General features: G+C 42.4%; 5 protein-coding genes across 5 annotated transcripts; 3 read left to right on the top strand and 2 right to left on the bottom strand.

Annotated features, from left to right (window-relative positions):
* Positions 1-8,153: 8,153 nt before the first annotated feature.
* INS49_002061 (uncharacterized protein) lies at positions 8,154-11,863 on the top strand (the record flags this gene model as incomplete). Its single annotated transcript, XM_043162879.1, has 5 exons — positions 8,154-9,064; positions 9,119-10,225; positions 10,277-11,397; positions 11,455-11,574; positions 11,712-11,863. The coding sequence occupies 5 exons, from the start codon at positions 8,154-8,156 to the stop codon at positions 11,861-11,863; spliced, it is 3,411 nt and encodes a 1,136-aa protein (XP_043031385.1).
* A 1,600-nt stretch (positions 11,864-13,463) lies between these two features.
* Positions 13,464-15,665, top strand: INS49_002060 (uncharacterized protein; the record flags this gene model as incomplete). The annotated part of the gene is made up of 3 exons (XM_043162878.1): positions 13,464-13,674; positions 13,792-14,331; positions 14,437-15,665. 3 exons carry the CDS (start codon positions 13,464-13,466, stop codon positions 15,663-15,665), a joined length of 1,980 nt encoding a protein of 659 aa, XP_043031384.1.
* A 167-nt stretch (positions 15,666-15,832) lies between these two features.
* On the bottom strand, positions 15,833-17,479 carry INS49_002059 (uncharacterized protein; the record flags this gene model as incomplete). The annotated part of the gene is made up of 1 exon (XM_043162877.1): positions 15,833-17,479. The coding sequence occupies one exon, from the start codon at positions 17,477-17,479 to the stop codon at positions 15,833-15,835; it is 1,647 nt and encodes a 548-aa protein (XP_043031383.1).
* A 1,258-nt stretch (positions 17,480-18,737) lies between these two features.
* On the top strand, positions 18,738-23,489 carry INS49_002058 (uncharacterized protein; the record flags this gene model as incomplete). The annotated part of the gene is made up of 4 exons (XM_043162876.1): positions 18,738-19,261; positions 19,313-19,973; positions 20,252-20,312; positions 20,380-23,489. The coding sequence occupies 4 exons, from the start codon at positions 18,738-18,740 to the stop codon at positions 23,487-23,489; spliced, it is 4,356 nt and encodes a 1,451-aa protein (XP_043031382.1).
* Positions 23,490-25,485: 1,996 nt separating this feature from the next.
* Positions 25,486-26,541, bottom strand: INS49_002057 (uncharacterized protein; the record flags this gene model as incomplete). Its single annotated transcript, XM_043162875.1, has 2 exons — positions 25,486-26,441; positions 26,499-26,541. The coding sequence occupies 2 exons, from the start codon at positions 26,539-26,541 to the stop codon at positions 25,486-25,488; spliced, it is 999 nt and encodes a 332-aa protein (XP_043031381.1).
* Between the last annotated feature and the right edge of the window lie 786 nt (positions 26,542-27,327).

Genomic DNA, 27,327 nt, shown 5'->3' with positions numbered 1-27,327 from the left:
AAATATAAATAAGCCCCGTTATAATTAATATATATAACTTATGCATAATTATAATATATTAATAAAGAATTATATATATAATAAATATATAATTAATATAAAACCATAAAAGCCCCGAGTTTAATTCTTGCCGCGCGTAATATAAAAGTAAGAAAGGAGCTATATAATAAGCTTAAGCTATTATTTAAGCCATAATATATGCTTATATTAAGCTTATATTATACTTAACCTTTTTATATAATAAAGTATATATTTAAAAGATAAATTTAAAGTTAAGTTTTTTTAAGGCTTATTTTACTTTTTAAATATTATAATTTATAACTCCTTTTAAATACCTTTTAATAAATATTTAAAGTTAATTTATAATAAAGTTAAAGCTTATTAATTAATTATAGTAAATAAAGCTTAATTTATAATATATTTTTTTTAAATTCTTATATAAGCTTTAAAAAGTAATTATATAATAAAAATAAAAAATATTATAATTTAATTATAAATTAAATATTACTTTTTATTTAATTATTTAATTATACTTTAATATTTTTAAATATATTAAAAGCTTAACTTATGTTTTATAATTAATATATTTTTAATTCTTATAATTTAATATATTAATTAAAATAAGTTAATAAAAAATAATTATTTAAATATAAATTAATAATTAAATTAATAGCATTTTTATAATCTTTTAATATAAGCCTTTTATATAAACCTTTTTATTTAAAATTTTAAAATTATAAATTTATTAACATAATTTATTAATAAAAAGCGCATATTAATAAGTAGCGCACTTTTATAACTTTCATTAACTTTAATTAACCTTAATACTTACTTAATATAAATAATTTAATTAAATTCAATATTAATTAATATTAATTATAATTAAATCCATATTTTTAATTAATTTATTTAATTTAAAGTAATATAAATAATTATAACTTAAATAAAAGTAATTAAGTTTTAATATGGGGATTATTTTTTAATAAGAATTACATTAATGCTTTTTATGTTAATTTTCTATTTATTTACTTATTTAAATATATAATGCATTAAAAATTAATAATTATAATGCTAAAACCTTTTAAAAAAGATAAAATATTTTTAATTATTTAAATAATTAAAAACTTTTAAAAAAAACGTATTAAATCTTTTAAATTATATAAAATTATATAAATCTTTAATATCTTTAAAATTATACTTTGCTATAAAATAAATTAATAATGCTTTTATAAAGAATTATATATTAATATATATAAACTTAATTAAATTAAAAAGTAAACGCTTATTTAATATATTATTAATTAAGATATTTAAGAATTTTCTTTATAACTTTTTAATATAAAAAATATAATTAACCTTTTATTAATATTATAAAATGTTAAATTTATTAATAAGTATTAAGCTTAATGCTTTATAAATTAATAACTTAACTTTAAAACTAAATTTAATTACCTTTATAATTATTAAAGGGGCCCTTTATAAAGATTTAAAGATTATTAAGAATTAATTTAAATTACTTTATAATATAATAATTAAATATTAAATTATTAATAATAACCTTTATAACTTTAATAAAATTAGCTTTATAATAAACATAATTACCTTATTAATAATTATTATATATATTAATAAGCATAAAAAGGTTAAATTAATTTAACTTAATAATTAAAAATAAGTAATTATTATTAAATATATTAATATAAATAAGTTATAAATTTTATTATTTATAATTATTTAAAGTATTTATTATTTTATTAATTAAGTAATAAAGTTAAGTTTTTTAAATAATTAAGTTATTAAGCTTATTTTTAATAAATAAATAAATAATAAAATTAATTTAAAATAAATTTAATATTTTAATAAGCATATTAAGTTAAAGAAAAATATTAATTATTAAATATTAATTATAAATAATTATAAAAGCTATATATTAATTAAGTTTAATTAATATTATAAAGATAATAAGATTATTATTATTAATATATTATTATATTTATTTTACTTACTTTAATTATTAAATATTGCATTATATTTACCTTTAAAGTATATATATAATAATAAAATTAACTTTTTTATTTAAGTTTTTATTAATTATATTATTAAATTTAAGTTCTTTTTTATATTTAAAGCAGCTTATAATAAAACTTTTATAATAAAAAATATTAAGTTTGCATTTAAAAAAGCTAAAATTTCTTCTTAAAACTTTAATTTTATAATTTTTAAGCTTAATATTTATTTATAAACTTTAATATAATCCCTTTTTATTTTTTCTTTAAAATAAAAGTTTTAAATATTATTAAATGCTTAATAAACTATTTAATAATTAAGTTTTATTAAGAGCAAGATTTCTATTTATTAAGAAAGCTTCCTTATATTAATTATAAAGGCTATTAATTAAATAATAAAAAATATATAAATAATAATATATAAATTTATTATTTTAAAAGATTAAGTTTATATTTTTAAGGATATTAATATAATATTTATTAAATGCTAAAGGGCTAAAAAGACTTAAATATAGCTTAAAAAGCACTTATTATTAAGGAATTTTAAGTTTTTATTTAAGAGAAATAAAAAAGAAAGCGGCCGGCTAATAAAATAAGTAGTAGTGTTAAGGAGGCAATCCATAGCGAATTAATTAAATAATAATATAGTAATTATAATAAAATTAAGTATAATATAAGAACTTATAAGAAAGATAAAAAAGGGTTTAATTAATTAAATTTTAATTATATTATAATAAATTTAACTTAATTAATATTAATTAATATAAATATAATTATTTTATTAATTTATAATAAATTACATTTTTAATAATATAATTAATATTAATTAATGCTAAATATATATTTCTTATTAAAAGTTATTTAATTTAAATTAATATTATAATTATATTAATGCCTTTAAATTAATAAAATTAATTAAAAATAAGGATTTAATTATAATTAATATTAATTAATATTAAATTTAATTAAATTATTTATATTAAATAAGTATTAAGGTTAATTAAAGTTAATGAAAGTTATAAAAGTACGTTACTTATTAATATACGTTACTTATTAATAAACTACGTTATATAATTCATAATTAATTAATATTTAATTATAAATAATTTACTTTATTAATAAAAAACTTTTAAACTTTAAATATTTTATAATATTAAATTAATTAATATATAATTAGCTTATTATAAGCTTAAATTAATATTAAGTTAATATTACTTTTAAGGTTTATTTTATAAAAAAAATTATATTTCCTTAAATAAACTTTTTTTTATTAACTTTAATTAATAAAACTTATATTTTTATTTACTTATAATAATTAAAATAATTATATTTATAATAATTAAATTAATTATATATAAAATATTTAATTTTATTTAAAAAAATATTATAATATTAATATTTATTATTTTATTATTATTTTAAATTAAGTATTATTTTTTTTATTATAATATTAAAAATATTTTTATATTATTATAAAGTAAAATAAAAAGCTTTAAATATATTTAATTATTTTTTATAATTAAGCTAAACTTTTATTATAAAAATTAAGTTATTAATTATTAATAATATTTTATATTTATTTAATTAATTTTAAGCTTTTATTATATAAGTTAATTAATTAAATTAAGTAAAAATTTTTATTATTTTCTTTTTATAATATTATTATAATATAATTAAGCTAAGCTTAATATACCTTTACTTAAAAAGGTTTTTAAGCATAAAGTAAATTTTTTTTAAAAATCTTTTTAATTATCTTTAATATATTTTTATAAAATTAATATAAAAGAAATATTAATTATAAAAAGTTTTTAATTAATTAAATATATAAAAAAATTAAGCCCTTTTAATATTAATTACTTTTTATTAATTATAAACTTAGCTTTTATTTTTATTAATTAAATTATTAAGTATTTTTAAGATATAAATTTCTTAAAATAAAAAAAAGCTTAATAAGCTATTATTATTCTTTTTAAATTTTATTATATTAAATTTTATATAATTATATTATAAGTTTATAATATAAGAAAACTTTAAATATATATTATAAGTTAGCTTTAAGTTATTTATTATAAAGTATTTAAATAAGGTTTATATTTAAAGTATAAAGAAAAAAATTTGCTTTTTATTTATATTTATATTAAAGCTTATTTTTATAAAGTTAAAGCTTATTAATTAATTATAATAAATAAAGCTTAATTTATAATAATAATAAAAGCTTAATTTAATTTAAAAAAATAATTAAAAATATTTAAAGTTTTTTATTTTATTTTATAATAATATAAAAATATTTTTAATATTATAATAAAAAAAATAATATTTAATTTTAAAATAATAAAATAATAAATATTAATATTATAATAAGTTTAATAAATAAAATTAAATATTTTATATATAATTAATTTAATTATTATAAATATAAATATTTTAATTATTATAAGTAAATAAAAATATAAGTTTTATTAATTAAAGTTAATAAAAAAAAGTTTATTTAAGGAAATATAAAATTTTTTATAAAGTAAGGCTTAAAATATAATTAATTTAATATTAACTTAAATTTAAAGCATATTAATTATATATTAATTAATATAATATTATAAAGTATATTTAATCTTAAAAAAACTTTATTAAAGAAATAAATTATTAATATATTAAATATTAATTAATTATAAAATATATAATAATTTTATAATTTTAAAGCTTTAAATAAAAAAATATATATAAATAATTTATATTAAAGAATTATAAAAATATTATTAATTTAATAATTAATTTATATTTAAATAATTATTATTATTATTTAATATATTAAATTATAAAAGTTAAAAATATATTAATTATAAAAAATAAATTAAGCTTTTAATATATTTAAAAATATTAAAATATAATTAAATAATTAAGTAAAAAGTAATATTTAATTTATAATTAAATTATAATATCTTTTATTTTTTCTTAAATAAATACTTTTTTAAGCTTATTATAAAAAATTAAAAAAAGAAAATATATTATAATTTAAGCCTTATTTATTATAATTAATTAATAAGCTTTAACTTTATAAAAATAAGCTTTAATATAAATATAAATAAGAAATAAACCTTTTTCTTTATATTTTAAATATAAACCTTATTTAAATAAGTTTTATAAATAACTTTAAGCTAACTTATAATAAATTTAATACTTTATATATATATAATTTAATTTTAAAATTAAATTAAATTATTTTTATAATTATTAAAAAGCTTTTTATAAAGATTTAAAGATTATTTAAACTTAATTTAAGCTTTTTTATAATATAATAATTAAATATTAAATTATTAATAATACTTTTTATAATTTTAATAAAATTAATTATATAATAAATATTATAATTATATTAATAATTATATATATTAATAAATATAAAAAAGTTAAATTAATTTAATTTAATAATTAAAAATAAATAATTATTATTAAATATATTAATATAAATAAATTATAAATTTTATTATTTATTATTATTTAAAGTATTTATTATTTTATTAATTAAATAATAAAATTAAGTTTATTTTTAATTAATAAATAAATAATAAAATAAATTTAATATTTTTATAAATATATTAAATTAAAAATTAATTATAAATATTTATAAAAGTTATATATTAATTAAATTTAATTAATATTATAATAATAATAATAATAATATTTTTATTATATTAACTTTAAGTTAAGTAATTATATAATATATAACTTTTTTCTTAATTTTTTATATTTAAAAAATTATATTAAAGTTAAATAAAAATTAATATATTTTTTTAAAAAAGCTATTTTTTTAATTATAATTAAAATAAATATAAGTTTAATTTTACTTTATTTTTTATTTTTTTTATTTTTTATTAATTTATTTTTAATTAAAGTTATTATTTAAAAGTAAATTTTATATAATTATTTAATAAAAAATTTTTTTTAAAAGATTATAATAATTTTAATATAATATTATAAAATTATTTTTATTAATATAAAGTTTTATTATAAATTAAATTAAGTTATATTAAAGCTTTATTTATAAATTTATTTCTTTTTATTTTTTATAATAAAATATTTAATGCTTTTTTATTAAAATATATTAACTTATAATTTATTATTTATTAACTTTAATAAAGTTTTTTAAATATTTTTTATAAACTTTTTAATTAAAGGAATTATAAATAAGCAAGTTATAATTTATAGCTTAATTAAGGGGAAAATCTTTAAAAAAGAGTTTAATAATTATAATAAGATTTAAACTTATACCCTTTATAAAGAAATATTAAATATATAATTAATACGTTATATAACTTAATTAATATTATAAAAATAATAAAATTATTATTATTAATATATTATAATATTTATTTTATTTACTTTAATTATTAAATATTATATTATATTTAATTTTAAAATATATATATAATAATAAAATTAATTTTTTTATTAAAGTTTTAATTAATTATATTATTAAATTTAAGTTTTTTCTTATATTTAAGGTAGCTTATAATAAAACCTTTATAATAAAAATATTAAATTTAAATTTATAATTTTTAAGCTTAAAATTTGCTTATAAACTTTAATATAATCTTTTTTTATTTTTGTAAAAAATAAAAGCTATAAATATTATTAAATACTTAATAAATTATTTAATAATTAAGTTTTATTAAAAATAAAATTTTTATTTATTAAGGTAACTTTATTATATTAATTATAAAAGTTATTAATTATATAATAAAATATATATAAATAATAATATATAAAATTATAATTTAAAAAAATTAAGTTTATATTTAAAAATATTAATATAATATTTATTAAATATAAAAGGGTTAAAAAAATTAAATATAACTTAAAAAAGTATTAATAATTAAGAAATTTTAAGCTTTTATATAAAAAAATAAAAGAAAGAATAATTAATTAATAAAATAAATAATAATATTAAAAAGTTAATTTATAATAAATTAATTAAATAAATATAATAATAATTATAATAAAATTAAATATAATATAAAAACTTATAAAAAAAATTAAAAAAGTTTAATTAATTAAATTTTAATTATATTATAATAAATTTAACTTAATTAATATTAATTAATATAAATATATTTATTTTAATAATTTATTATAAAATTATATTTTTAATAATATAATTAATATTAATTAATATAAAATTTAATTAATTTTTTTATATTAAATAAATATTATAAAAATACATTATTTAATAATATATATTATTTAATAATAAATTATATTACTTAATTTAAATAAAATAAATTAAAATTAAATTAAAGTTATATTTAATATTTATAAAATTATTTATAATTTTTAAGTTTTTTTATTAAATTAAAATAATTATATTTTTTAAATTATTAATTTAAAAAGAATAATATTTATATTTAAAGCTATTAATATTAAATATATAAAATATTAATATATAAATATTAAGTTTTTAAATATATAAGGTAAAGATATATAAATATTAAGTGTTTAAATATATAAGATATAAGTATATAAGTTTAAGTGTTTAAGTATATGGGGTTTAGGTGTATGGGGTTTAGGTGTATGGGGTTTAGGTGCATGGGGTATAGGTGTATAGGTGTTGGGTGTGTAGGGGTTGGGCATGTAGGTGTTGGGGTGTGTGAGTGTGAAAATAGGCCTGGGTGATGTGCTCTGATTAGCTGCAGCTGTGGCCGTCTGTTGAAATTCAGTTCGGTTCTCGGAGCTCTAGCTCACCGTCCCTCCCCCCCCCCAACCCCAGTGACGACCACCAGGCCAGCCAAGGTCACCCCTTCCTCTCCTAGCTGAACAAGCACACATCATTGTCATCAGGTTCATGCAAGAAGAAAAGAGCGGTGTCATGTCCCTAGTGGGAAGAGGAGAAGCTGGTCAGGCTACTGACTGTGCCTCTACCCGTCCTTGCCATGACGACAGCTCAAGAAACAAATTTGAAGCCCTCAAGTGACAGAGCCTCAATATTAGTGCTGCTGCCATATCTGCAGCTTGGACATTCTCCCTTTCTGTGCCAAATGCCATTTCACCTATGCAATGGACACAGGCCCTCGCAGCCTAACGGACTCCACGAGTTTTCCGCACTGCTTGCTGGGTAGCCCTTTCCTCTGATATTTCTCTGGCCAAGGTCAAGCAATGCACACCTTCTCACCCACACCAACCCAGTATGAAATCGAGAGCTGGGTATTCCCACACCCAGGTGTAAGGAGGCTGCAGGACGCAAGCAACCCAGGCCCTCAGAGGCACTCTCTGCACTCTGTGACCCCGCGGGTGACGGCCACTAAAGGAGAAGAGAGGGCTCGGCTGAAGAAAGGACACCGGAGATGGCATTCCAATGAGACCCGGATCTTCCATGGCGGGCCTCATAGGAGCAGAGAGAACAAGAACAAGGGCGAGAGCGCGAGGACAGGCAGTTTGAAGACCACTAGGGGCCAAGGCAGTGTAAAGGGCGGGCGTCTGATAGCTCCGATACCCAAGGTTGTTTGTGTGGGCGATGTGAAGGGGAGACCTGAGCACCCAGCAATTCACTTTGCCTCGCACCAACATCACTACTTCTACCCCAACTGTTGCTTACCTCGCCTGCCGTCTGGGACGGCGTGCCATACCGAGTATCACAAAGTCCAGGTTGAATCCTCAACCCCGCTGCCTTCGCCTGGGCATACCTCTCTCACCAGGCAGACCCAGCTGCTGCTGCACCAACCAAGCTATTCCAGCCGACAGTCAGCAACAGCCTTCGGGTTCCATTCTGCAGACTCGAGAGCATTGTTGCGGTCACTCTCTTGCAGGTCTTGGACCATGGGGGCTGAATTGGGCCCCTCAGAAGGTGTGGGTGAGTCTGACGGTCAAGAGGAGCCCAATCCAGCCTTTCTAGGCTCTCTCGACTACCACGACTTTCTTCATGGGACTTCAAAAGCTTTGGGTGACTTCAGTGCTCCTAGGACAGTGCTCAATGACAAGTCTGACAAGTCTGGCCCCGAGTCTCCGGTCTCGAGGTTTGCCCACAAAGTCACTCAGTCCTTGTCCCACAAACCTTTTCCAGACATCATGTGAGTACCATCTTAGCAGACTCCGGAGTTTGATGTCACCACTGACACTTGTAGAAAATCTGCCACTACTCTCCGTGAGCGCCGGGGACAGGCCCTTGCCGAGAAGGCTGGCAGCCCTGAAGCACTCAGGAAACTGCCCAAGCCCGAACTGTCTGTGCTGACAGAGATCCCTATCTCCTTGACATCTTCGACTGTCAGCCCTTCATCATCACTCACGACTGCACCTCTCCTTCGAGAGGGAACTTTGCGAAGCATCCCCTCAGGCCCACTTAGCACCATTTCCTCCAAAGAGATAGACCCAGAGAAACTTCAGCCTTTCATCGGCCCGCTTCTTCCACAACAACCCCCGCCCAACCGGCCTCTTCCTCAGCTTCCATTTCCTTCGCCGGTGAAGCGACGTGACCCCATCAAGAAGTCAGCTGCCAGCATGGCGGGCCAGGTAGATGGCAGCGAGCAGGGGTTCGGGAAGGGAGACACGAAGAGGAGTATAGAGGAGACCACAGAGCAGCATTTCGACCAAAAGAAAGGCAAAGGCCTGCGAAAGAAAATCTCAAGGTTTTTCTCCAACGACCAGCCAGCACGACCGGCAGATGCTACGGCCAGCACGACTTACCAGCCCCTCTCGCTTACAGCCTCACAGGATACCGAGCGCCTTTCCCTGTCTGACATCTTTGATGATGTTTACAACGCTGCTCGAAGTTCGCTCAAGCCCGGTCGAGGCTCTCATAATTCAGGCCGGAGCTCGTATCAGAAGTCGGACCGCATCTCCATCTCTGCTCAGTCAGGTGACTTTTTACTTCCAATGCAAACAGAGCATCATGGTACACATGACGCCAAAGGTGCCCTCGCAACTCCACCTACGGCACCATACAAGGTCGAGCCTCCTCCCTTGATTGACCACCCAGTTATCCAAGACGACTTGGAGATACAAGACAGATTGGGACTACAGATCAACACCAATGCCGCTGCCATACCCAGCCCTAGCATCCCTGTCCTCCCCCTCGGTGTTCCTGGGCTGCCAAGACCACCAGCCTTATCCGTCACAGGGACTGCAAGCAAAGCAAGGCTTGTGAAAGAGGAGTCACAGGCCACAATCACTGCAGATACACACCAAGACATTGACCCCTTTGCAGCTTTCGATCGCACCGTCGACCTGACATGGTACAGGACGGCAAGGAAAGAGAGAGGAACGATCATTTGTTCCATACCCAGGCCTTCTGGGAGGTTCGAGCACGTCTTGACCCTGTTCGTTGCACAGTATGCCAAGGGCCGCCCCTTCAAGAAGCACAATGGGAAGAAGAGATTCCCGTACTTCGACCTGCCAAACAAGATTCGTTTCGAGGTTATGCGGCACCTTGTTGCTGACACCGACACCGGCAAGCCAATTCTGCTGAACAGACAACGCCAGGCATCCCCAGCTTGGCCAGCTGACGCCTTCGTCAGCCTGGGCTCTGTATTCAAACCTCTGCAGGCAACCATGTGGGCGTGCCCACGTCTCCGAGCTGAAGTCATGGTCGTGTTGTTGTTGACTCGCAAGTTTCACGTCATCTTCAGTCCCTGGGTAAAAGAATGCACGCAGCCTTTGCCCACCACGTGGCTCTTCCGCTACCTGCACCTGATGCAGGACGTCAGCCTTGAGATAGACATGACCAAGCTCGGTTTTGGCCACAGCTGGGAGTCAACCGCCATGGACGCCAGCCTTGAAAACATCAGTGGGCTCATTCGCAAGTTTACGGCAGAGATGCTCACCCGTGATTCGGCCAACTCGATGGGCCGTTTGACCATCCATTGCCGCCGATACTTCGGATATCGCCAGGAGCCAAACGCTGTACAGGGGCGCCAGGGCGCCTACAAGCATCCGCTGATCGGAGGAGAGGAGGATGAGCCTCGCTCCATCGTTCCCGGTCAGGACGGCTCTGCGCGCAACGGCGGTCAGCCGCGCAATTACAATCGCCGGGCCCCGAGTTTGCCTCCCTCGGCGGCAAAGCCATATTCTGGCCACCTTCGTCACCACGCTGATCTGCCGCATCGTGTCCCTTACGTTACCGAGGACCAGCTTTCGGTTGCCAGTCCATTGCGGGCGCTCACCGGCCGGGTTGATTCCGTTCGCATGGTAGGCTTCAGCGAGCAGTGGACGTACGCGACTCACCTGAACATGTGGCCAGAGGCAGAGCGGAACGCCGTGTCGGATGCCGTCAAGCACTACCACATTGACCGCCAAACTCCTTCGCGACACTCGTATGCTGCCCCCGGTCATGCAATTTTCCTGGACTACGGCATTGATCACGGAGTACACCGATACCCCCCACTGCCAGATTCCGAACCTATGGTTTGTAAGTGGCTTCGTTTCAATACGGCAGAGCAAGTATCGTCTACTGACAGTTTTCCAGGCGTAGACTATGACCGCGAGAATGGTCTCTTCGTGGAGCTGGGCTCGGGCAACGTGGTGTCTGTCACCAAGAATGGCGCCGAGTTCCATTTTCGTTCCTTAGACCCACCAACTCCATCTCGTATGTCTGCGTCCATCCCCAGGAACCTCGCCTCACCGGCCCATCGAGATGCTCTGGCATTCATACCGCGTCCTTCACGATCCCCACTCCCAGCTCTCGCGGCAGGATCAGCCCAATGATGCAAACGATGCGGAAAGGCACCCCGGTCAAGGCAGCTGCAGTGTTGGGCCTCCCAGGCGCCATGATTACGAGCGGCGAGGACGAGCCCCTCGCGACGCCGACCAAGCCACGCACCACCCGCAAGACTCGTGCCGAGACTGGCCATGATCCAGCACACGATCCAGCCTAGGATACCCGCCTGGGCACGCTTGGCAGCCGGACTGGCCGGCCCGGCTATACCACAGGCACCATGAAGCCTTCGTGAGTTGGCGGCGAAGAGATCTCTCCATCGTTTCGGCAAGAAAACCTACCAGGCCAACATTGACCCTGGCGCATGGAGCTGATCAGGGAAACTCTTAGCCATGGATACTTTTGAAGAGGCTCAACAAACACTTCTTGCAAGCTGATTACTAGTATCAGGAGTTGTGTTCTGGCCGGTGGGCTACGGGAATGATTACCCTCTACTACTTTAATGAAGTGCATCAGGGAAGTCAATAAGGGAGAGAAGCATTAATAATGAATCCCAATGATGCATTATTCCACTGTTGTGTGAAGCAGGATGATACCAATCTCAATGGTTAAAAGCCCTAGAACTCACCCAGGTACTCCAGGGTATGCGTAAATACATCGTTGGCCCAGAACACAGACCACATTGATCTATATGCCATCCCACAAGTTGTCTTATTCCTATGATATAAAATGTAGAAAGTTATGTGGACAGCTGAAGGAGGCAAGGTTATCCTATGGGAGGTTATCTTATGAGAGGCTAACTTATGGGAGGTTGTTCTATGGATGGGAGGTTTTCCTATGGGAGGTTATCTTGATCCTATCATATTGTGAGAGGTTGTCTTATAGGAGGCTATCCTAGAATATGTTATCCTATGAGAGGCTGTCTTGCAGAAGATTGCACCCTGGGACGTCATCCCACAATCCCATCATTCCATAGTTCGTTATTGTATGAGGCTACACCATTGGGGACTATCCCACATGAAAGAGTGTACCGGCCAAGCCCTGGACGTCCAGGATCCCTGCGAGCGGCAGTCTTGTCCCCGGCCAACCCACACTCCCCGGTTGTACCGGGCAGACTGGACCCGATAGGCTGGTGGCTTAGTGGGTGCCCATGAGTAAATCCTTCGGGAAATAGCTCCCCTATGGGCGCCGCGACGTGACATTGTGTGGTTATTCCCAGCTATTTCCGTGCAGTCCCCGGGCTTCGTTCGCAGTAGCGGCGCCATCACGAATCGTCCCAACTGCGTACTGTATCCCGAACTGTAGGCCTCGCGTCTCCCAGCCCCTGAGCTGCCACCTCCGCTTCCTCTGGGGCTGCCCAAAAGACCAATCAGCCTATCCGGGCAGAGGACCGGTAATAAGCGTCGAGCGAGCCGTGTGGGCATCCCTCCTGCGGGCTTGCCCGGGCACAAACAGCCACACGTACACATGAATCGTCCCGCGGGGACACATCATGGTCCCAAATGAGGATGGAAATCTCCATCTGAGAGCGTGCCCCTCCCTCTCCCCCTTCAAATGCAACGCTAGCTTCGAGGTCGGGTGTGCCGTCGCCATCGTTCCTCTCGTCGTCTTGTTTCCATTCTGCCCCCTAAAAGAGCGACGGTGAAGCCTGCCTGCTCGTTTTCGCCCACCGGAATAGTCAAGTGGACATTGCCCCTCCGAGCTTCCGTTTTTCCCGTCGCCTGCGAGCCCAACATCGCTTGGGGATCTTGAGTGCTGTGGACGTGGCCGCCGGGTGAAACCTTGACGAAGAGATCAAGCTTACCTTTAAGCTTAAGACAATGACGACACCAGGACTGTGTGGTCTTGGCGGCCCAGCCAGTCGGGACCCAAGTCTGACGGTATCAGCATCTCCTCTCCCTGGCGATCGCCCCTCGACGCCCGGGACAGCATCAAGAAATGTTCAGACACGCCAGGAACGGTTGGAGGCAGGGCCCGAGGGCTCATCGCAGTGCCGGCCTCCCAACGCCTCGTCGCCCATCACCTATCGCTGTACGTAGACACTCGACCGTGATGCGGTGCCCTTCCCCCCCCCCCCCCCCCATAAGAAATACCCCGGGAAATCCCGCCCGGGCCCAGACCCCGAGCCAGAAGATTGACAGACGGCAGACCTGACGTTCGACACGCTTCTGCCACCGCCGAACACGGTTCACACGTGCGCACCGCCGGCCTCAGGCGCTCCCGCCCAACCGAACCTGCTCGAGTACACGGACCCGACGAAGTGGCCCACCCATCGCAAGGCCTACCACATGGTTCTTTGCTGTGTTGCTACACTCCTCACGGCATACTGCGCCGGCTCGTACTCGCCCCCGGTGGTGATTATGGAGGCCGAGTTCCACGCCTCCAGGACCGCCGTCGTGGCCGGGATAACGACCTTCTGCGTGGGATTTGCCTTGGCACCCATGGTTCTCGCGCCGTTCAGCGAGATCAATGGCCGGTATCCTGTCTTTTCCGTCTCAGGCGTGGTTTTTGTCGTGTTCCAACTGGCGTGTGGCTTCGTCACCAACCTGGCTGGGATGCTGGCCTGTCGGTTCCTGGTCGGGGTTGGCGGCAGTGTCTTCAGCACCATGATTGGTGGCATCATTGCTGACCTGTGGGACAAGGAAGGGAGGAACACGCCCATGGCTGTGTTCAGTGGCTCGGTCCTTGGTAAGCACACGCCTTCTCCTTTTGCAGGTCCCCGCCCGCCATGTTTTGGGTTTTCCACAGCACGCATCGCTTTAGGCTCCATGGCGGGACATTACTAACACACAGTAGTGGGTACGGGGCTCGGTCCCTTGGTCGCATCAGTAATGACCTCCCGGCTGGCGGATGATGGGGACGCATGGAGGTGGGTCTTCTGGCACCAAGCTATCGCAGGCGGGGTGCTTGTGGCTCTCATTGTCACGCTGTTCAAGGAAAGCAGGGGCAGTATAGTTCTCAGCCGCAAAGCAAAGGTCCTAAACAAATGGTATGAGGCCAGGGAAGAGGCCGGATACTACGGCGTCTGGCTGCTTGAGCCGGGGCCCCTCTCAGGCGCCGAAGGCGTGGCGAGTGACAGCGACAACGCAGGTCAAGCGGCAGGGCCTGAAGATGAAGAGAAGAGAACAGCAACAGCCCCTGCGGGCTCGACCACGGGCTCGACCACGGGCTCGACCACGGGCTCGACCGCAGACATGGTGGCCAACGTACGTCTCCGATGGCTCGTCAAGTCCGACAGCGATCGCGCCACCGTGGGCCGGATGATATCCGTCTCGCTGTATCGGCCCTTTCATCTACTATGGACCGAACCAGTGGTCTTCTGGTTCTCAGCCTGGGTGTCGTTCGCGTGGGCTGTGCTCTACCTGACCTTCTCATCGGTCCCCTACGTCTTCAAGACCGTGTATGGATGGGACACCGAAAGCACCGGCTACATGTTCACAGCTATCATGATCGGCGGGGTGTTGTCAACAGTCATCGGAGTCTTTCAGGACGATCTGCTGAAGCACCCGCAGTGGAAGGCTGACAACTGGGATCCCAACGACTCTCCATGCGGCGAGGAAAGCAGGCTCTACTCTGTTCTGAGACGTCACTTCCCCGTCGAGGCGCCCGAGTCCCGCCTCTACTTCACCTGCCTCACAGCCAGCCTGCTGCCGCTCGGATTGTTCATCTTCGGCTTCACCTCCAGGGAGACCATCCATTGGATCTCCCCAGCTGTCGCCCTTTGCCTTGCCAGCATGGGCATCTACAGCGTTTATCTCGCAACCTTCAATTATCTCGCAGACTTTTACCAGGGCTACGCATCGTCCGCCTTGGCTGCCCAGTCGTGTTGTCGCAACCTCCTGGGCGGTGTCTTCCCCTTGGTGACCCTGCCTTTGTTCGAAAACCTAGGGATCGAGAGAGCTGGCGGACTGCTCGGTGGTATTGCCCTTGGGCTGACCTTTGTGCCGTGGGTGCTTGTGTTCTTTGGCAACAGGATCAGAGCAAGGAGTTCATTTGCCATAGGCCTTCAGAAACTGCCTTGAGATGGATGTCACGAGACGGGGCGTGACTTCAGTAGTGTCCGACTATATGTACATTGCAGCCTAGGGAGTAAAGTTTTATGTAGATGTGTAGGCATGTGCCGATGTGTACAGACAGGCCAATCTAAATCACCCCCACGGCGCGAGTCAACAACCCCCCTCCACCAAGCTTACACAAGCTGCACATGCCCTCGCCCTGAGCAGGTCCAGCTCTTTGCGTCGTCCACATCTCCCTTGCCGTCATAGACAGCCTTGTTGGGGAAGGGACACAACGGCCGCTGCCTCAAGACACCCGACGCCGGGTCCGTCGAGTTGTGCCACGTGGTCGCAATAATCTGGTCTACCGACACACCATCCTCAACCCACCTCATCAAGGCCAGGAGGGCATCATGCTCCGGGTCTGTGAATCCCGGGGTTGAGTAGATATCGGTCCCTAGAGAGGCGGCCGAGTTCGGCCCTGCAAAGTACCACGGAGCGTCGTTTGACGTCCCCGTCACGTGCTGCAGACCAGGCACAACAAAATACCGGAACCAGCTCTGCAGCTGGTCATACCCTCCCAGGGCTCCTGCCACGCGGCTGTACAGCACGTTGGAGGACCTGGTTGCGATCAGGGCGTCGGACGACCCATGGAACATGACGATCTTGCTGCCCCTCTCCATGACTGCCCTCATGGCCTCGTAGTGGTCCGCCGTGCAGTTGCCCGGGTCTTCAGCGTCCGCCTGCCAGACGATGCTGTCGTTGTACTGCCTCCACGTCCAGTCCGGGTCGTCCAGCACAAAGTACTGCGAATATCCGTCCCCCAGGGGACTGGGCGAGGATCCTCCGAGCAAAACACCCCACTGCGCCTCCGAGCCGACCTCCAGGCCCGGGAACGCGAACCGTCCCTCAGCATGGTAGTCGGCGTAGATGCTGTCCAGCGTGGCTAGCTGAGCTCCCGTCAGACACGACGAGGCATTCGCCCGGGCGGACCCGCACAGCAGGGCGTCCGCGTCGAACTCACACAGCTCTGGCGAGCTGATGATGCCGTCTTGGACCCCGTCCAGAGAGTCGCACTGCCGGATCGCCTCGGCGCCGATCGTCTTGAATAGTGACGGGGCTATGTGCCCGGCTGCGTCGGTGGGCAGGTTGTAAGAGCCCATCTTGGTTGTCCACGGCTGAAGATGGCTGGTCCACCAGGCGGGTGCTCCAATCAGCAACCCGTCGAAGGACTCGGGGTCGTACTGGGCTTCCCGTAGCCCCTGCCTACCCCCGGTCGAAGCGCCAGAGTAGTATGAAAACCGGATTGCCTGGCCGTAGAAGGCCTCTGTCAGGGCCTTGCCGAGCACCACCGAGCCGTGGATTGCGCGGTAGCCGAAGTCCAACCGCTTCTCGGGCTGGCGCAGTGCCCACGTCAGGTCCGAGGTGCTCGAATTATGCCCAGTGTCGGTGGACGCCACCGCGAAGCCGTAACGCACGCCGGCGCCCATGTCCAGGAAGTTGATGCCTCCAGCAAACCCGCCGTTGCCAACCTGCAGGAACCGCCCGTTCCACTGCGTGGGCAAGAACACGCTGAAGCGGAAACTCGACGACGCCGAGCTTGTCACGTTGACGATGACGGCACAAGTCTCGGGGAGGTTGGTAGGGTCTCTGGGATACGGGATATCCGCTGCCCCTTCGCCGAAGGAGCCACCACTGGCAACTTGCTCGGCCACAAGGACGCTCGCGTCCGAAGGCAGGGCAGCCTGCAGAGCCTCGATCGAGCAGGGCGTCGCTGCCGCCTCGATGCCTGGCCACAAGAGGGCGCAAGCGCTGGCTGCGAGGTAAAACGGCGGCCTCATGTTGGCTTGCGTAGGTGCTTCGCTGCTTGACAATCAGACAGGGACGGTAGGTACCACGCCACCCACCTCCGACAGGACAAGAGGCGCCGAAGCCCCCCATCTTATAACACGCAAGCCCGCAACGGTTGCCCCCTCGCGATATGACGATCGACTTTCCGAGTCAAGTTCCCGCTACCGACCCCATCTTTCCGGGTCTGCTGGCTGGCATTTGTACTGCAAGAGAGCAAGTTCCCCCGCGAAATGATCAAGTAGCAGTGGGGTTTGGTCCCCAGCCGCTCATCGAGACCGCAGCTAGCCCGGAAACCACAACCCCATCAGGACAAGTGCCACCAAGCATGTAGTTCTCATTATGGAGTCAGGCCGTGTGCCCCCTGCCCTACCCGGGGCTTGGCCAGGCAGGGGATTGCAGGGGTACGACTCCCAGTCGCCCTCTTAGATGGCCTGCTACAGGATGGCCTCGCACAGTACAATCTTCAGTGGTATGATACTTGTAGGTAACCTGCCATAAAATATCCTACTATAGGATGACCTACTATGAAATAACCTATCATGGGATAGCCTGCTATGGGACAGCCCACAATAGGGTGACCTGCTGTGAGACAGCCTCTTGTTGGATAGTCTCCTGTTGAATATACTCCTGCGGCATAACCTCTTTCAGTGTGTTGTCCCTGAAACTTTCTACACCTTGTATCCCTGAAGTGGAGTGAGATACCGACACTCATCGGCCATGCAAACTTCACAGACCCGCGTTCGCGAGCAAAGTCTGCTCAACGAACGCTTCCAATCCAGATTGAGCCAATGAGTGTCCTTTTGGATCGGGATGGGAGCGATCCCAGCTCGTGGAAGCACTCCTCTAGGAGCTTTTCTGCCGTGTGGACTTCTGGGGGGGGGGTGTGTGTGTGGTTCCGCATTCGTGCAACTGTTGTTGACCTTGGTATTGTCCATTTGAGCACAATCCTAGCCACGACCGCACAAAGATAGCAGGCAGCATTGTCAGCTTCGCATTATCTACCATCATATTCCCATTCTGTACTGTTCCTTCTTTGCAATAAATTGTATGTAACCTGGGTGGTTGATCATTCTCCTGCAATGTTAACATGAAGAATGTTCACGACTTGTTCGAGTACAAATCTGCACTCCGCCGTCTCGCGCCATGTGGTATCTGGCCAATGCAAGTTCTTTTCACATGCCAAAACCAATTCCACATTGACCAGGCACATTTTGATGAAACTCACGTGCACAGGCGGCACGGACAAAAATGGGCTCGCGACGAGGACTCCGACTTCAACGCTTGACGAAGGATGCAACAGTCAAGCCTGCCATGTCTGGGGCCTCACCAGACAGATCCCACGTCAATGAGCCAGGCAGTGCCCGGAATGCTGCTGGTGGCGCCACGTGGAAGCACCTCTTCGTCTTCACTCAGCGCCGTCAAGCCCGCCTCCTTGGCCTTGCCATGGTCGCTTCCCTGCTTGTTGCTGCAGTCAAAACGGTATTCGCTGTCCTCATCGGCAGGATCATGGACATTGTCAGCCCCCTTGGCGCGGGCAGCATCGATGGAAGCACAGCCATGGCTGGGGTGACGATCTGGTGTGTTGTGCTGGCTGGTCTTGGTCTGGCCTCGTGGGGTTTCAACTCGGCCCTCATGGTCCTGTGGGTTGTCTTCGGCGAGCTGGTCGCAAATACTGCAAGGAAGTGCGTGTTTGAGCACTTGCTGTACAGGGAGATGGGTTGGTTCGACGGCCATGACGAGGGCCTCAGCAGTGCCCTGTCCGGGATGCAGACGTAAGCGCTTTGTTCTCGCAATTGATCCTTCGCCCACTGACGTGCCGGCAGCCATATCCGAGAGCTCCAGATGGCAACCTCACAAGTCTTGGGGTTTTTGATTGCTGACACCTTCGTCGCCGTTGGCTGCCTCATCGTCGCATTCTACAATAGCTGGCAGCTGACACTTGTCCTGATGGCGACCATCCCCGTGTCCGTACTTGCCCTGCACTTCATCAGCCGCGGCCTCGAGGCAGCTATTGTTTCACAGAATCATGAGCTCGCTCAGGCATCCAAGGTCGTCATTGCCGCCGTGACAGCCATAGACCTGGTCAAGATCTACAACGGCTTCGACCATGAAGTCTGGCAGTACCTACAAGCGGCGAGGGAATCTATGCGGTACTATGTTCGGCAGGCGCTACGGAACGCCATGCAGATGGGCTTTCTGAAGCTGTGGGTCGTCAATCTCTTCGTCGTTGGGTTCTGGTTTGCGGGATACCTCGTGAGCAAAAACACCGTCACGCCGGGAACAGCCCTGACGACGTTTTACTCCATCCTGACGGCCTTCCAGTCTGTCGAGGGTGTAGCGCCGCAGTGGCTTGTTTTGGCTAAGGGCATGTCGGCCGGCCACCAGCTTCAGAACGTCGTGGCACAGGACAGGAACACGCGTGGGGTGAAAGTTCCGGCACCTCACCGGCCACAGAGCTGCGCCGGGCAAATCGAGCTTCACGATGTGAGCTTTGCTTATCCGTCCAGTACGTAAAGTCTTTCCCTCGAAGAAATTCACATTTGCCACCTAAGGGCGCAAGTCTTTTTTTCATTGTTGTTGTTTTCCCTTCCCCTTCTCCCTTTGCCCGCTTGCTTTCCTTTTTTAATTGCCAGTCTCTCTTCCTTCTCTCCCCCCCCCCCTTTTTTTTCCTTTCCTTTCTTTCCCCTTTTTTTTTTTTTTTTTTTTTTTTTTGATTTTGCCCCTCAACTTTCTTCTTCCCTCAAACTGATATTCGGTATTAGTCCTTCTCCAAAGGGACCGTACAAAACACCAACTTCACTAAACCTATACTGCGCGCTATGGGTATCTTGAATCTTCTCCGAACGCATCACTTTAGGCTCTGTAGCAGGGCTGCTGACACATGTACTAGATCCGACAAAGATCGTCCTCAATCGCTCCTCGTTTTCCTTCAACCCTGGTCTCACATTCCTGGTCGGAAGAAGCGGATCAGGCAAGAGCACCATCACCAACCTGCTTCTCAAATTCTACGAACCTCTCACCGGAAGCATCCTCATCGACGGACAGTCCATCCGGACTCTGGATGATAAGTGGCTTCGCGAGAATGTCACCTTGATCCAGCAGTCGAGCATATTGTTCAATGACACATTCTTCATGAACGTCGCCTTTGGCTCGCGGTATCCGTTCCGTGTCACCAGGGAAGAGGTCAGGGCCGCATGCGAGACGGTGTTGCTTCAATCCACCGTCGCGAGTCTGCCTGAAGGGCTCGACACCAATGTCGGGATCGGGGGCCATAACCTCAGTGGAGGGCAGAGACAGCGACTCGCCCTGGCTCGAGCCCGCCTAAGGGACCCGGCCGTATTGATTCTCGACGAGGTCACCAGTGGTCTTGACGCTATCAGCAGAGTTCTCATCCTTGAGGCAATCAGAGTATGGCGAGCCGGAAAGACAACGATTATCATCACGCACGACGTGTCTCAGATACTCGATAACGATTATGTTTATGTCCTCGACCAGAGCTTCCTGGTGCAGCAAGGAATGCGAAGAGATCTAGTCAAAGACGAGGACGGCATCTTCGCATCGCTGCTGTCGTCGACTGACTTTGAGCCGGCCGAGGACTCAACGATGCACTCGTCTTCAGAGTCACTTCCCGAGACAACAACCGCGGAGCCCTCCCGCCTGTCCAAGGTCTTCCTCCCACAGCGGTCTCCGGGCTCAACCGGAAACCGCGGGCTGTTCCGACTGTCACTGGGGCCCAGCGTGCAGCGGTCTACGATCATTAAACTTGCAGAGCCGAGGCATGGCAGGGAATCATACCCTGACCCCAAATCCAGCACCAATGCTGAGCTGCCCAGCCGACCTGTTCCTCTTGAGCCCAGAATCAGCGTGAGGGTCCTGGAAAGCCTTGGACACAGCCCGTACAGAACAAGGAAGTCGAGCTTAGACATGGCTCTCTTGCAAGGGGAGATGACTAAATCTCGCCGGCCCCTCGTCAAGTCACCACGAGCCACGCAGAATAGTGAACTAACAGCCTCGGGGGTGATCAGCCCCTGCAAAGAGATACCCAGTGGGCACGAGCAACGCAAACAGCACAAGGAGAAGCCCGTCGCTGTTGGCGTGGGCAAGGATACCTCCGTAGCCCAGATTCTTGCAACCGTGTGGCCAATGCTCGACAGGGCAAACCGAGCTCGCATCGTTCTGGGCATTGCTGCCTGCATGGTTGCCGCGACCTGTAATCCGGTCTTCTCCTTTCTCTTTGCGCAGTTGATAGCCGCACTCTGGGCACCGCCCGCCGAGATGAGGGCTGCCGGGCAGACATGGGCTGTCCGCCTGGCTATCGTCGGTGCTGTCGACGGATGCGCTACCTTTGCTGCGTTTTACCTGATGCAATTCGCTGGCCAGGCCTGGGTCACCTCTCTGCGTGTTGAGGCGCTGAAGAGGATCCTCTCTCAGCCGAAGCAGTGGTTTGATAGCCCATCCCATTCGCCTGGTCGCCTGGCCTCGGTTCTCGACAGGGATGCAGAGGAGATGCGCAACCTTGTAGGACGCTTCGTCCCAATCATACTGATCGTTGTGACAATGATGACCAGCGGCCTGATCTGGGCGCTTGTCATCTCGTGGAGGTTGACCTTGGTCACGCTTGCGTCCGCTCCAGCCGTATACGCCGCGACGCAGGCAATTGCTTCCGTTTCGGGAAAATGGGAGGCGAGATGCAACGCGATGGCGGAGGCCGCAGGCTCAGTGTCCGTCGAGACGTTCCTGAATATCCGAGTGGTCAGGGCACTCACCTTGGAACACCATTTCAGCTCCAAGCACACCCAGTCAGCCGAGAGTACCTTTCGAGTTGGCGTGAAGAGGGGCCTGTGGACGGGCTTCTTCTATGGCCTCAACCAGGGCGTGCCTGACTGGCTCACGGCACTCGTGTTTTGGTACGCAACCGTGCTGCTCACATCGCCGGGGGCGACCATCTCCGCCTCGAATATAGTGCAGGTCATCAACCTGCTTCTTTTCAGCATAGGTACTGCCACTGCCATGTTGGACAGTATCCCGCAAATTGCCCATGCCAAGGCGACATCCATCCAGGTCCTGTACTACGCCACCCTGAGTTACAGTAGCAGTCATGAGGGACGAGGCGAGGTGAGGGTGCTGACGCCCTTTCCGGTCGAGATGACAGCCCTGCAGTTCGCATATCCCGCGGCCAGGGGCAGCCGAGAAGGCCCGCACAAGGTGCTCCGGAATGTCAACCTGCGCATTGACCGTGGTGACTGCGTCGGTATCGTGGGTGCTTCAGGGTGCGGCAAGAGCACCATTGCGAATCTCCTTTTAGGGCTGTACGAGCCGTCAGTGGACCAGAATCTGAGGGGGAACATGCAGGACCACGCCTCGCATCGCCTCCACAGGAGAGGACAAGATCTGCAGCCTGCAGCCTTGTCTTACGCGGGGGTGCCCGCCTCGGACGTGTCAACATCTATCCTCCGCGCCCACACGGCCTACGTCCCTCAACACCCCTTCCTCTTCCCGACGACGATCCGCGAGAACATTGCCTATGGTCTGCACGCAGACTCGCCCTTCCGCGAGTTGAGTTCCGTTGTTGCGGCTGCCAGGCTGGCCCACATACACGACTTCATTGTCTCATTGCCCGGAGGGTACTCCACGCTTGTGGGCGAGGGGGGCCTCGGGCTCTCGGGAGGACAAGCTCAGCGTTTGAGCATCGCGCGAGCACTTGTTCGTAAGCCAAAGTTGCTTGTCTTGGACGAGCCGACAAGCTCTCTTGATGCCGACGGTGCTGAGGGCGTGAGGAAGGCCATACAAGGTCTGATGGACCAGAGCAGGCAGGGTCAAGGGGAGGAGGAGCTTACGATTGTGGCTATTACGCACTCGAGGGAGATGATGAGGATCATGAGCCGGATCGTGGTCATGGACGAGGGATTTGTGGCTGAGGAAGGTGGATTCGAGGAATTGTTGGCTAGGGGGTCGAAGTTCTCGAGACTGCTGGGAGGTGGAGCCTGGGTGCCTCCTTAAGACAAAACTGCGAGTATGAAGGGCTCATGACGCCAGGGTCGCCACCTGTTAAAGACAGTCACGGCTCAGGAAAGGACTCTGCAGAGGCTGGCTGGTCGGCTAACACAAGCCGTATTCACAGCCTCCCCACTAGAGAAAAGCCAGGTACATTCAAAAGCGCGGCTATAAGTGTGGTTATTAAAAAGTATATCAGTAGCTAGATGGTTTGTTTAGAAAGGACCTCTCTGTTGTGTTGTTCAGACTGGTGGACGCCCTACCAAGAAAAGGCTGTACTATTCTAACAAAAGTTTGATACGCTGACCTGTTGGGCTATACTCGCAGACATGGTGCCCCCCCCCCCCACTCTCAACAGAAGGAAAGAGGACCTCTATGGTAGCCGCCCATCCTACACGCTCATGCCCGGCTGCTGTTGATACCCTGTCTTGTTCTGCAGGGGGGTTTAGTCAACTGTATCACACACGGCTCAAAAGAGGGTTGTAGCACCACGCCTGAAGTCCGAGCCTTGACCTCCTTCTCCTGTTGGATGACTGCACAACAGTGACAGCACAGTGAGACCATACAGTCACCACACGGGCTCTTGTCCATGTGATTCTTCTCGCGAATTTCACCACGCCTGATGCACTGCAGCCTGTACAAATATGTGAGTGTTGACCAGATAGATGATGATGGAAGACCTACACCCAGCCCCAGCCACCAAAAGCATGCAGGGCACAGAGGGCACCGCAATCAGCGTTGCAGCACTTGTAGTTTTGCATGTCCCCGTCATGCTTGAGACGATGTGTTGTGCGGCCTACGACAATACACGGACACCAAAACCCCTCGCAACATAAGCCAAAGGGGGAACAACATCCCAGAAGGCTTTCTTGGAAACCGGGTGACATTTCGTTGACGGATATAGGCTCAGTGGAGCAGGCTTTTAGGAGGTTGGAAATGACAAGTAAACTGATAGAAAGGACCGAGTTGGGGTTCTGATCAAAATAATATAAAGAGGAAGGAAAGAAAGAAAGAAAAGAAAAAGGAAGGAAAAGAACAAGAAAAGAAAAGAAGAAGAGAAAAAGGTAAAGGTCACACACCGTGGGATGGAAACCTTGCCCCAAGCCTTACGCCTGGTCCACCTCAACCAGGGGAAGTACGATCGGCATTGGTGCATCCTCGATTTGATCAAACACATTTGTGTGTTGGCTGTCAAGGGCTGAGGGCGAGGCCAGGAAGTCCAACCAGCGACCCGGGGCAGATGAGGCATTACCTTGAAACCCGTCAGCTTCAGCCCTGCTTCACCCACACTATCGGACATGGTCCATGTGCCTCGGAGGTTACACCGCCTGGTACATCGCCTCCTTGCGGCACAGTCGATTTGGTCAGATGAGATTTTATAATTAGAGATGTACTTGTTGGGACACCAGACCATCAGCTTACAACATTACCATGGCGCAACAGTAAGCTTCCCTTAAAGACTGAGGCACAGTGTGACCCTTACCAGCAGTACTACAAAAGATGCTGAACAGCTGTATAAATCAAATCACGTTGCTTACAGCCTACTCTGCAACTAGGGGAAAAGATGCACAAGGAACTGCATTGAATGATTTCTCATACAAAGCTCCATTCTACATAGTGCTTGACGGTGCCAAGCTAAGTCGCGATGGCTTCGTCTGCGATGGCTTGACAGCGCCAGCACGAATGGCACCGGAGACTAGGCACGGCCTGACACTAAGACTTGTGGTGCGAATTAGCGGCTTCTGGCACAACACTGGTTTGCAGAAGATTGAATAGTCACTGTCTAAAGCCTTGCATAGCGAATTTGACTGCAATTGCCCACAACCTACATTGTCTCTTGTCCCACTAGGATAATCATTGTCGTTCCAGCTTAATAGAGGAACTTGAAGAATACAAATAGTCTATAAAGCTCCATTTTTACACCCTTAAATTGCATTTATGTATAGCTCTCAGGGTTATATATAAGCTTTGTAGGATCGGTGAACGTAAGTGGATGTATCCATCAGTTTCCGATGGCGGCCAGCCCCAGATGAGGAAGTAGTCGGCTCCGCACAAAATGCTCGACGCCGTGTAAGTCCACCCCGAGAGCCAAGACATTCTGGTCGGGGATTTCCTTGCCACTGTACATACCACATTCGTTGTACAGTTGGAACATTATATCCCTATCTCTCCATCCTGTTGACTCTAGCTTCTTGTAAATCGTGGGCTTCCCTGTGATCCTCTCCACACAGGCCACAATTTCGTTCGGGGAAACCCTAGCATTACAGCAGTACAGATACGTGTGAATGAGCTGGTCTTTCTTGGAGTCCCACTGGTCAAAAACCGCCTTTGCAATGGCCGAGAGGTCCTTCTCTACGAAAAGCATGGCAAGTTGTGTGTCGGCTTCGACAATAGGCTGCTGAAACTCTATAGTGTCTGAGATGGCGGGGTCGTATCTCATGTGCGAGCGCAGGATCATATCTTCATCAGTGTTAATCAGCCACCTGCTCGCCTTGCCGGCCGGGAACAAGCTGTACGCACTTTCATAGAAATTTCCCGTGTAGAGGAAACAGGCTGGGAAGTTGCGCTGTCGGATATGGTCGTCGACATGGTGCTTGCCCTCATAGATCTGGCTGACAAAACGGCCGCCCGATATCTGCTTGGAGCTCGGCAGGGTCGACCAAACAAGACACTCGACCGTCCCGGCAGCAGCAGCCGCATCCACGAGGTTCTTGCCCTGCTGCTCCTCACTGCTGGGGTCATCTTTGATGTTCGAGTCGTAAAAGTTGGTGACCCCAAAAACGCCCCAGCATCCTTCGAATGCTGGTGGAAGGCTCGATGGGACGGTCAAGTCAGCCTTGATGACCTCGGCACCCTGCGCTTCGATGGCTCTAGCCGCATGTGAACTGGGATTGCGAGTCACAGCTCGCACACTGTAGCTTCTCGGGTGCTGGAAGAGGAGTCGAGCCACGGCACCGCCTAAACATCAAGTGCGTTGTCAGCAGCGAGTCATTGCATGTCAGAGAGGAACTATACCTTGGTTGCCAGTGGCACCAAATACTAGAATCCGTCTAACCATGATTGAGAAGAGCTGACTATGACTTGAATGATGGAAATCTGAAGGCGACTATCTGAACTGGTTCAGGTGACTGTCCGGAATAGGCCGTCCGGCGGCTATATATATCCGTGCATCCCCGCCGTCTCCAACTCGGGGTCTCCTCCTCGGCAGTTCCGCGGAGGCTTCATGCAACCTTTTGTTATCCTCGGTCTCTCAATTATTATAAGATGATCGCAAGTATCTAAATTTTAAGTCTGGATCTCCAAGTGCTCTTGTCTTTAGACAATACCACCTAGCATAGTAAAAGAGGCACGCATGGGCTGGTGCATCCTGTCTGCACGCCCAAGGACTCGCATGGCCCAGGGGGGGTATAGGGGGTAAGCTAAATAATGCCTTTACAGCAAGGTATGACAATAATAACTTTTAAGCAGACTCTTAACTAAGAAATCAGAGATTTGCTCTTGCAAAAACGGAGAGTACACCAGTACATCCGCAGCACCCAACCATGTGAGAATTCACAGACCTGGTTTATATATCTAATTAGCACACCTAATTAGCTCTGCCAGTGGGTGTATAAATTAGCCGTGTGAATTTGGTGTGTAGATTTAGTATATAGGCGTTAGGTGTGTAGCTGTAAATCCGGCCTGGGTAATATGTAGAGGATATCATACCCCCGCACCGGTTGTGGACACACCGGTGGACACAGATATGGACAGCCGAGAGCAAATATGTGCTCCGGCGCGCACCTCTGGCTACCCTAACCCTAAGAGCTATGGAGTTCAGTTCTCAACTAAAAACCAAAATACT

The sequence above is a fragment of the Diaporthe citri genome (genome assembly GCF_014595645.1).
Source record: "Diaporthe citri strain NFHF-8-4 chromosome Unknown scaffold_1, whole genome shotgun sequence".
NCBI lineage: Eukaryota > Fungi > Ascomycota > Sordariomycetes > Diaporthales > Diaporthaceae > Diaporthe > Diaporthe citri.
Note: the sequence above shows the minus strand (reverse complement) of the source record. Positions and strands in the feature narration are given on the sequence as shown.